The 11,506-nt window shown below is 40.9% G+C and overlaps 1 protein-coding gene across 2 annotated transcripts in view; it reads right to left on the reverse strand.

Moving 5' to 3' along the window:
* The window catches only part of LOC134803704 (lysosomal alpha-mannosidase-like), a 128,031-nt gene that overhangs the window by 55,717 nt on the left and 60,808 nt on the right, over positions 1-11,506 (reverse strand). For both annotated transcript variants that reach the window (XM_063776504.1, XM_063776505.1), the window contains exons 16-22: positions 7,185-7,256; positions 5,262-5,426; positions 4,035-4,186; positions 3,022-3,143; positions 2,395-2,478; positions 1,640-1,707; positions 736-865 (exon numbers count right to left, since the gene is read on the reverse strand). In XM_063776504.1, coding sequence (XP_063632574.1) covers positions 736-865; positions 1,640-1,707; positions 2,395-2,478; positions 3,022-3,143; positions 4,035-4,186; positions 5,262-5,426; positions 7,185-7,256 — 793 coding nt within the window. The remainder of the gene's footprint in view (positions 1-735; positions 866-1,639; positions 1,708-2,394; positions 2,479-3,021; positions 3,144-4,034; positions 4,187-5,261; positions 5,427-7,184; positions 7,257-11,506) is intronic.

The raw sequence follows: 11,506 nt of genomic DNA on the forward strand, positions 1-11,506 counted from the left end.
TTTTTTCTTACTATAGCAATATGGGTACCAAATGAAAGCTAGTGAAAAGACCATTTCAAAAATATATGTAAACAGTCGGGTTTTTAGTTTGTTTTAATAATAGTTGCAGTTTAATGTAACAGATAATTATACTTTTTCAACTTGATGTACTTTTCTTATTTTTTGATATATCTGGTTAATTATTTTTTAACATTATATAGAGAATATTCACAGTCATTTGGTATGTATTTTAGACTAATCCATTCAGCCATTTTCAATTTTGAGCACTTGAAAGTCAACAGTGGATTGTGAAATTTTTGAACGTTTTCGTATAATTTGTTAGACCAAGTATTGAAAATGTTACAGTATGTTATATATTTGTGATCTACTCACAAAGCCCTTTCATTTGGTACCCCGCATGGTATGTTTAAAAGAAACTAAAAAAAAGTTTGTACCGCAGACTTTATGACGCCACAGCAACTACCCCCACCACTTTCGCGCTTGTCATCTCATATATTTGTGTTCAGGGCATTACACTGAATGCATCGATACCATATTCACGCATATCCGAGACGACATGAACGAAACCTAACCTAAAACCTGAAATTACGGCCCGCTATTATAAAAAACCTAATTATTATTATTATGTCTGTCTTTTACAAATTCCCGGGACCATGGGGTCCCGGACATTTGAAAGGCGTGCGTGGGGCCGACGAAGCCAACACTTAGTATATTTTTTTCAAAAGAACATTTTACCATCCAGCTTTTGTTTACTGCCGAGCAACAGCCGATGCTGCCCGCGGACCACCAGCCCCGTACCGTGTTCCTCCTCATTCAGGGTCTCGTCCAAACCGAAGCCGTCGTCAGTCAGCAGTCTTCTGTGGACCTGAAGTCAAACAATACAATACTAATACTCTTTACAGTACATATGGTCCTATTTTCCCGCACTAGTGCGGGAAACAGGACTTTCCGTGCGTATATCAAAAGTTTAAAGGGCCATATGTACTGTAAAACGTACGATACACCACGTGCGAATAGGTAATTCGCATTATCACTCTATTGATAACTAGGTGAAAACCGCATGAAAATCCGTTCAGTAGTTTTTGAGGTTATCGCGAACATACAAACAAACATTGGGGATTGAACTGATTGAAAGTCGCACGTTCCCACCGCTAGGTCCCCAGCGCTTCCACACCACTATATCGGCACTACTTTGAAAAAAACTCGTATCTTATTCTGATATTCTGTCAATCAATAGAAAAATGTGGTATCTATGTATGGGATGCATACAGAGTTATTGCCTTTTAACTTTGAGTAGTAGTGTGAGATACGCATTTACATAGATATCTAGGGACTGGCTTTACGGGCAATAATAATGAGGCATGACAGGGGCCAGTACAGCGGTGTGACACCCCTACAACGCGATTGGTTGATGAGTTCGCATCACGCGCGCGATTGGTTGATGAGTTCGCATTACGCGTGCTATTGGTCGCAACTAGTTGCGTTAGACTGCACGATTGACTGGAATTCGTGAGTAACACCGCTGAACTAGTACCATTTTTAGTGCCCGTAGTGCCCGTCCTTGGATATTATACGTCAATGGAGATACGAACTTTTTTCAAAGTAGTGCCGATATGTGTCAGTTAAAGTGTGTTCTCACCATGAGCTCTATTTCCCCGTCGTTGTATGAGGTCCCGCCTTGGGTCCTATCGGGCAATATACACATCCCTGCAATACAAACATAACACTGTTTAACATAAGGCCTATGTGGACAAGACGGGTATCTATGTTTCCCATAAGGTTTTAAGTCATATTGTATTGATTGCTCGCATTTTCGTTACTCATAATTTGGTTTTTCTCAGAAACGCGTAACTTTTCAGGATTACTATAAAACAAACCTAACCTAACCTTACGAAAACCCTGAAAAGTTAACGGTTTCATGATTAGGACTAATGATACTCGTAATCTGACAAACATTACATTATGACTTTCAATAATTATGTCAAACATATCCAGGAAAAGACCGGTATAAAATTTTTGGTTGCCAACACCGTCACAGGGCAAGAACTCTTGTACAGTCACCTGCAATAATATGTTACACAACGAAGGCCGCAAAAATATCTGACACGATCTTATTCGTAGAGCCATAAGAGCGTGTCACATATTTTTGCGGCCTTCGAAGAGTAACATATTATTGCAGGTGACTGTACAATACCAATTTGTATACGTAAGTACGTCGCTTCTTAGACACCTTCAGAAAAGAAGAGCTTCGCTCCTTCTGATCTACTGACCTTCTCTACCGAGCTACTATGTAAGTGGAGTATGTTGTACAAACGCAAGAGTTAGAAACAACGAAAGACCTAAGACGATTGTTATCTTGGCTAGGCCGCCTGTTCATTTGCCTAGCCTTCTCACCTGTGCTAGCGTTGAATGCCTGGATACATAGCCGGGACGTCACAGGATAGTAGCACGACGCCACTGGCTTTTTGACGACTTGACCTGAAGAATAGACTTTCATTAAACCAATGTAAAAATTCAGAGACTTGACAAAAACTACAACAATTTTGATTGTGTTTCCTCTTCATCATCTGGCGCGTGTTGGAGTCATTGTAGAACTGGCTGACGTTGCTGTGAAGACATTTCCTTCTAGGTCTGTGAGGCAAACGTTATAAATACCAGCTGACTCGTTCCAGCAGGATCTCTTCATCATCTGGCGCGTGTTGGAGTCATTGTAGAACTGGCTGACGTTGCTGTGAAGACATTTCTTTCTAGGTCTGTGCTGCAAACGTTATAAATACCAGCAGACTCGTTCCAGCAGGACCTCTTCATCATCTGGCGTGAGTTGGAGTCATTGTAGAACTGGCTGACGTTGCTGTGAAGACATTTCCTTCTAGGTCTGTGCTGCAAACGTTATAAATACCAGCAGACTCATTCCAGCAGGACCTCTTCATCATCTGGCGCGTGTTGGAGTCATTGTAGAACTGGCTGACGTTGCTGTGAAGACATTTCCTTCTAGGTCTGTGCTGCAAACGTTATAAATACCAGCAGACTCGTTCCAGCAGGACCTCTTCATCATCTGGCGTGTGTTGGAGTCGGTGTAGAACTCCCCGCGGTTGCTGATGTTGCTCGTGAAGATGGACACCACTTCCTTCCCCAGGTCTGTGCTGTTAACAAGAATTATAACTTATCTTATTGTTTTCGGGGGCCCTTGTATCCACACTTCGACCCATAGGGATCTTTTGTGCAACTACCCCCTAGAGAAGATCCGTCAACTACCTACTTAAGAGCTTTCTCCAACATATCCATGTGCCGGATGATGGCGCTCATGGGTAGCGTTTTAAAGTCCTTTGGTTCCAGGTATCCTGCTCCAAAGTCCTTCATTCTTTGTCTGGCGAGAGTATTAGCGGCTTAACCTTTCATCATATTACGCGTGTGGTCAAAAATCGTGGGACCAAACCTCGGTTTTGCTGTATAGAGTATAAAATCGCACTCGAATATAATGCAGAAAAATTACCAAAAATTTGGTTAGTTGCGACCTGTAGTTGCATATAATCGCGGGCGTGATGCGAAGTCATCAACCAATCGCGTTGTAGCGGTGTCACGTTGTGCTGGCCTCATTAATACCCCATTCTTATTGCCCGTAAGGCCAGTCCTGAGATATACCTGATATCCTGAGAATCGCTGCGCTGTCCTGAGAATTTTCTGCCAAGTTCAACTTGTGATGTCAATTGTAAAAAATATTTGGTCAATAAAAGATTTGTGTTTGATTTGTATACGTCGATGGTTTGCTCTGTGAGATGCTGAGATGTCCTTTTATTTAGAGAGCCGAGGAAACAAAGCTAGACCGTACCAGGCGCGGCTCACTCCGCGATTTCGTCGCTTTGCAACAGGTACAAGTACATCCGTTTCACACCAATTTTGGTGGCTAGCCATAAGCCGCGCGTGGCGCTGTCGCCACCTAGCGGCCATATCTGTCCTGATCGTAACAGACGCGTTTTGTTAGAGAGTGAGTCTTCTGTACCTAGTACTATGTATTATTTATTCTGTGACCGTACCCAATGGGCACTGGTCCTATGACCCAGTCAATCTCGAGGTACTCTTCCCCTCGATATAGCCGCAGGGTCTGCGAGGCCCAGTTTGAGAAACGCTGGTGGATCTCCTTCACCAGGGCCCCTCGGATCGTATTGTATGTTGCCTTTTCTGCGATCTGAAAAACAACAATTATAAGCTGAAATAAATGTCATAGTCTAAAGATAATGTATAATTAAAACCAAGGCCAAGTGCTCGTGGCAAAGATCGAACCATTATAACCGCTAGGCCTAAGGCCACCCAGTTCATAGCGATACCGCTTTCGAAATTGGCCATGGCCTTCACAAGTTTGATATGTCGATTCGACTTTTCGTATACCGTAAAATGGGGTGAGTAGGTGAAAAACTGACATTCAAACCTCGATAAAATTTTATTTTTACATATGCAAACTGAATGGTGTATATAATAAGTGTTCCGGACGTTTGTATTTTAGTTTTTATTTTATTTTGGGTAGTTCCATTTCAAAACTTTGACGATAAACAGGAAATCCCACTTCACCCCGTTGTCTCTCGTATTTGGGGTGAGTTGGGTTTTCATACAAAGGTGATTTTGGAAGATTTTTTTTTTATTATGAGTATTACTATAGCTCCATTTTAAATTGGAACACTTTATTTTTGTAGCAGTAGCCTTAAAATCCCATCTTTCATCCCTTATCTCCCCATTCATAACCCAACTCTCCCCGCGAACCCTACTCACCCCATTTTACGGTACGCCATTTATTTCAGTCTATCACTACTGTTTCTATGCTCCTGGGGACGGCCTCCGGTCTGCCCATACTGGAAGTTTGGGAGCAGCACGTTTACACTTCACTTACAGGTGTCGGTCGCTGGTCAGGCCTGAAGCTGTACGCTCCTGGAGACTGCCCTTGGTCTGCCCATACTGGAAGTTTTGGCCCAGCACGTTCATACTCTTCACTTACAGCTGTGGGAAAACACTTCTCCTTTCGGGTATTCTCGGCTCCGTTCGGCTCAGCATTGCTCCGAGCGATTATTAGGGTTGGCACAACTTGACCTACCTTTGCGTGCACGACCACAGATAAGATAAAGACTTGAATTTTGAAAACCCTAAATAGCCGAAAGGCCTAAGTGCCTAATTAGAAAGGGACATCATGATTCGACCCTGAATCGCAGTCAAACTTCGGTTGTGTAAGTGTCCTTTCTGTACGGTAGTACTATTATTTAATCTGTGCTTACAGGTGTTGGTCGCTGGTCAGGCCTAAAGCTGTACGCTCCCGACTGGAGGCTGCCTCTGGTCTGCCCGTAGTAGTAGAGGTTCTGGGTGATCTCGACCTTCACGCCGCTCACGTGGTGAAGGGATTCCAGTAAACCCGTCTGCTTGTTGATGGTTACCTTCAGATACTACGGATAAAAAGAAACAACTAAGGTGAGGGTGTTTCAGAAAAAAAGGAACCATTTACTTTTTTTCGAAAAATCATCAACTTTTGGGTTTTTTAAATTGAATCACGAGTACTATTGAATGAGACAAAGAAAAAAAGTGTCCCCAGTTTTTCGTACACATTTTCGTTGTCAGTTTTGTAATGGTCCATACAAAATGTATGTGAAATTGCGTTTACAAAACTGTCATTTTTATAAGGACGCATTTTTTCTTTTCATATCGACATTCTTCGTGATTCTGAGTGGAAATAACCCAAAAGTTAATGCATTTTCGAAAAAAAGTAAATGGTACACTTTTAAATGAAAATGCCCACATACATACAAGACATATAATTTGAATCTTAGAAACTTAAAATCACAACAAGTTTTTGCTGCGTCTGCCTGTTCTGGTGTAGGACTTTAATTTACTATATTCGTAATACGAATCGTCTGTTTGTAAGCGATTACCGTCGCCCGTGGACGCCCGCAACACCAGAGGGGTTGTAAGTGCATTACCGGCATTTAAGATAGGAGTTCCTACGCTCTTTTCTTGAAGTACCTAGTGTACCTACTCATATTGTCATAATTTAGTATCATTAAAAGTAATAATATTTAGATATAAACTAAAACTTTAAACATCATCATCATCATTAACTAAAGAGTTATTCTATTGTCGGTGGAGTATCTCCAGCTTTCCCTAAGATCTCGCGCCAGCTTTTTGACTTTTTGATAGGACACGACCCTAAAACTTTAAAATCCACCCTTAATTATACATAATTACATGCAAAAGGGGCATTAGTTAAGCTTTTTTAAGATATCTCATTGTATTTGTAGTAAAATAATAACCATGAGAACTATTCTGTATCATTAACAAATTCGGTTAGACCTTGTTTTGACACGACTTTGACGCGACGCATCAATCACCGTGAGCGTTTTCACATTATCTGATCCGATATCCGACATCCGATAAAATGATTCTGAACTTCCGATAGTGTCGGATCCTACATCCGATAAAATACTTCCCGTTAGCGCTGAATTTGAGTATAAAATTTCGAATCTACAAAAAGAGGTATAGAATCCGAGTAAAATGAAAACCATTTTTCATATTGTTAAAACAGAACCAGGCCCCGTTGCATGTTGCATTGGCATGTTGTCTGCCAATCGCTAACGCTCCGTAGCGAACGAAACGCAACTGCCACTGTCACACTTATATGGAAGAGTGATAGAGAAAGAGACACAAAGTGATTCGATGGCGAAGCGCAAGCGATTGTCACCTTGGCTAGGCCGCCTGTACCTCTAATGTAAATTTCATTCGAATGCGTGACGTGACGTACGCGTTTATGTTAAGTATCATTTTGTAATTAATTTGTATGCGGTGTTGAGTTTCCAAAACGTCCCGCTTGTCGCGCTGTTCATAATCCCATACAAAAATAGACAACGCAAACGCGAACGCACGTCACTCTATCGAATGAAATTCAGTTTTCAAAACTTTATGAAAACGGATGCAGGTACTCAACTTAAAAAAAAACCGGACAAGTGCGAGTCGGACTCGCCCACCGAGGGTTCCGTACTTTTTAGTATTTGTTGTTATAGCGGCAACAGAAATACATCATCTGTGAAAATTTCAACTGCCTAGCTATCACGGTTCATGAGATACAGCCTGGTGACTGACGGACAGCGGAGTCTTAGTAATAGGGTCCCGTTTTTACCCTTTGGGTACGGAACCCTAAAAAAGGCACTCACCTCATTAGTGATCTGCGTTAACAACTCGGGGTCGGGGCCGAATTTCTTATTCTTCATGTATTCCAAATCTCCCTGAAAAGAAAATAATAGATAGATTAGGGTATTTGACTGCTAGTCAAATCAGTTTCTTTTTTCGAACTGTCAAAACGATATGTCAGTGCTATGGAATTTATATGAAATGACGTCACGGACAAGTTACCTACTCATTATAGTTCTATACGTTTATAAAATAAAATTGTGTCTATCTAAAAATTTCATGCATCGTGTCAAATAATTAAAATTAAACATAAATATAAACAAAATATGTATAAAATAAACTACCGACTGAACCCCCCCCCCCCCAGGGTGCCCCCGACGCAAAGGTGATAATTTATTTTAAATACAGTCAACATCCCTATAGGTACTTTTTAATGGTACACCTTATAAAAAATAAACAAGAAGAAAAGAAATTAGGGCTATAAGGAATTATTTATTTAATAACATTTTTACAACATAATAAAAACACTAAAACTTATAAATAATAAATTTGCCCTAAGTCGTAGTCCGTAGGTAGGGTGCCCAGAAGGCTTGCCGCATTGCCCCGCTGGATGGCAATGCTGATCCTTTGGGAAAAATATTGGCCAGCCCTCTGGTCACCGGAAGCCTCTATGAGGCGCTTTGACAGCTCCTCATAGAGGCGACGCGCGCTAGGTCCCCAGGACTCCCAAGGTCGTCCGTTTAATACGAATCCTCAGCCTGCAAGTAGCTATTTCCGAGCCTCGACAATAATGTATTATTGAAGCTCAGATACACTAATGCTCTTTCTAGTTATATTATATACTCAACATAATTTGTAAAAAACCTTTTACATATTGTACTGTATGATATATTTTATTTCGTTGTAAGTTGTGGACTAAAGTTACCTGATTTTGAGGTAGGTCATCATCTCAGCCATAAGACGTCCACTGCTGAACATAGGCCTTCCCCTTGGACCTCCATACGTGCCGGTTGGAAGCGACCCGCATCCAGCGTCTTCCGGCGACCTTAACAAGGTCGTCTGTCCAACTTGTGGGTGGACGTCCTACGCTACGCTTGCTAGTCCGTGGTCTCCACTCGAGCACTTTTCGACCCCATCGGCCATCTTCTCTGCGTGCAATGTGGCCTGCCCATTGCCACTTCCGCTTGCTAATCCGGTGGGCTATGTCGGTGACTTTAGTTCGTCTACGGATCTCCTCATTTCTGATTCGATCACGTAGAGAAACTCCGAGCATAGCCGAGCATATGGAGAGCCATAGCTCGTTGAGCGAGTTTGAGTTTTGAGATGAGGCCGATAGTGAAAGACCACGTTTCGGAGCCGTAAGTCATCACTGGTAACACACATTGATTAAAGACTTTCGTCTTGAGGCACTGAGGTATGTCGGACGAAAATACATTACGTAGTTTCCCGAACGCTGCCCAACCGAGTTGGATTCGGCGGTTGACCTCTTTCTCGAAGTTGGACCTACCTAATTGGACTACTTGTCCTAGGTAGATGTACGAGTCAACAACTTCGAGTACCGAGTTCCCAACAGAGACTGGGATGGGCACAACATTGGCATTTGACATAAGTTTCGTCTTGTCCATGTTCATTTTCAAGCCCACGTTGTGAAACTCGGTTGAGGTCATCGAGCATCATGCTGAGTTCCTCCATCGACTTTGCCATGACTACGATATCGTCGGCAAACCGAAGGTGAGTGATGTATTCGCCGTTGATGTTGATGCCAAGAGAGATAACGTCTCCCTGCCTTACGCCTCTTCGCAATGGAATCGCCTTCGTGCTCTGCTCCTGTACTCGGACCGACATGGTGGCGTTACTATACAAACACATCAACACTTCGATGTACCGATAGTCAATATGGCATCGCTGAAGAGACTCAAGCACCGCCCATGTTTCCACCGAATCGAAGGCTTTCTCATTTCTCATTGAGGTTGGGGGCTGTCCATCAATTACGTCATCGTTTTTTTGACGATTTTTGCCCCCCCCCCCCTAAAATCATCCAAAAGTCATGCTTCGAATGAACAGACTCCCCCCCCCCCCAATTTGAAATGACGTAATTTATGAATAGCCCCTAGGTACCTAACTATAATTCCTAATTAAGCGACATGTGTATTATTCAATCGTATCGAATTGTAATACGTATCTAATTACTTGCCCTCGGGGTTACAATAAAATTTCACACATTTTATTGACACAAAATTCGTTATTTAATTTTAGCATTTGTACAAACTTTAATTCGTAATATTTTGACATTATAAGATACTAGCTTTTGCCTTCGACTTCGTCTGCTTGGGATAAGTAATTTGGTTAGCTTATTTTTATCCAATCTGCTTTTTATTGATTCCCCATATAAACTTCCACCCCCTTTTATCCCCTTAAGAGAATTCTGGGAAAAAAACTATCGTAGGTCCTTCCTCGGCCCTCAAAGTATCTCTATACCAAATTTCAACTAAATCGGTTCTGTGGTTTAAGCTTGAAGAGGTAACAGCTAGACAGACAGACACTTTCGCAATTATGATATTACATTTATAATATTAGTATGGATTTTGGTAGGTACTTCCGCAATTGTGTTACCGTTAAAGTTTCAATACAGTCAACTTAAAAAAAATCCGTAATATTTTGTCCTGTTTGTCAGCAAATAATATTTTGCGGCTACTTGTAACATTGTTTGAAGCTCTATGAGTATATATACCTATACCTACCTACCTATTTGTATAAGTATAAAACACTTCCGTAGGGGTACCTACACTATCACTACACCTTATAAAACAAAGTCCCCCGCCGCGTCTGTGTGTTTGTGTGTGTATGTTTGTTTGCGATAAACTCAAAAACTACTGAACGGATTTTCATGCGGTTTTCACCTATCAATAGAGTGATTCTTTAAGAAGCTTTAGGTGTATAATTTGTTAACCCGTTTGAAGCCGGGGCGGGTCGCTAGTTTTATACTATAAGTAAAGGGGCCCACTGATTACCAGTCCGCCGGACGATATTATCGGCTTGTCAGTTAAAAGCAAAATTTGACAGCTCCGAACAACTGACAGGCTGATATCGTCCAGCGAACTGGTAATCTGTTTCTGTGGGCCCCTTTACAATTCAAGTTTTTCCGTAGAATAATTGTAATTCTAATTTAAAATGTACCTACTGCTTATCAGGTCAAGATCACTGAAAGTAGTTGAATTGGGACTCCACTCCACAAGACTAATCATTAGGTCTTTGAACCAGCAGGGAACATCTTTCAAATAGCGCAACGCAAGGATCAAAACGATTGTTCGTGGCCGACTGGTCGACTAATAGACCATCCGAACGCCGATTAGTCGGCTAGTCGGATAAATCCATAGTCGGTACATCACTACTACCGTAAAACGGAGTGAAAAGACACGACTTTCAACTTCAAGGACATTTTCGCCAATAATCCAAATGATAAAAGTAAAAAATTTGATATCATTTTTTGAGTCTTGGTTAGTTCTTCAATTTTGCATTTGTGAAAAACAATTTTACCGACCCAATTCAGAGAAAATCGAAGAAAACTACCTGTTTTCTCCATATCGGTCGGGGTCGATAGACACAAGAAAGGGGTGAATAGAAATATTAAGTTTTAGTTGTCATAGGCATCGAATTTGGTCATTATTATGTTAATACTTTATTGGAAAATGGTATATATATGTGTTAAACAGCTATTTGACACAAAATTATTTTTTCGTGTCTTTTAACCCCCAAGGCGTGTCTCTACACTCTTTGTGGTTTCTAATCACCCCCTATGGCGTAACTACTCACCCCATATGCGTGTCTACTGACCCCTTTATCACGTAAAATTGCTTGTTATTCGTTTTTTTGCAAAAAAACTGCCTCATTATAGAGAAAATTTGTGATATTATTTATTATTTAGGTACTACAGATACTATATTACCAGGTTAGCTAACTTTTACTTATTTAATGTCAAAACATGTACCGCTAGAACAAAGTTCAGACAGGCTTCATTTCATACCTCGGCGAGACCTTACTTTAGAGTCAAAAAAATCTAACTTTTAGGCAGTTTGATTAAGTTCTTTTGGTATCAATGTAGAGAATAAATAGTCTACTATATACGCATTCCAACAAATCTAATTTTAGAGATGTACGTTTTTAAATATAACAACTTGAAAGAAAAAGTTCAAAATTTCTCTATTCACCCCGCGATTTCTGTTGACCCCGTTTTACGGTACTTAATCTTAAGATAAAAACTGGAAGAAAATGCGTTCCTGTAAAATTTCAGCTATATTTTTGTTCAAAAATCGATTTCAATTCAATCAATTACCTAAATAAACTG

This window comes from Cydia splendana, chromosome 27, assembly GCF_910591565.1.
Source record: "Cydia splendana chromosome 27, ilCydSple1.2, whole genome shotgun sequence".
Taxonomy (NCBI): Eukaryota; Metazoa; Arthropoda; class Insecta; order Lepidoptera; family Tortricidae; genus Cydia; species Cydia splendana.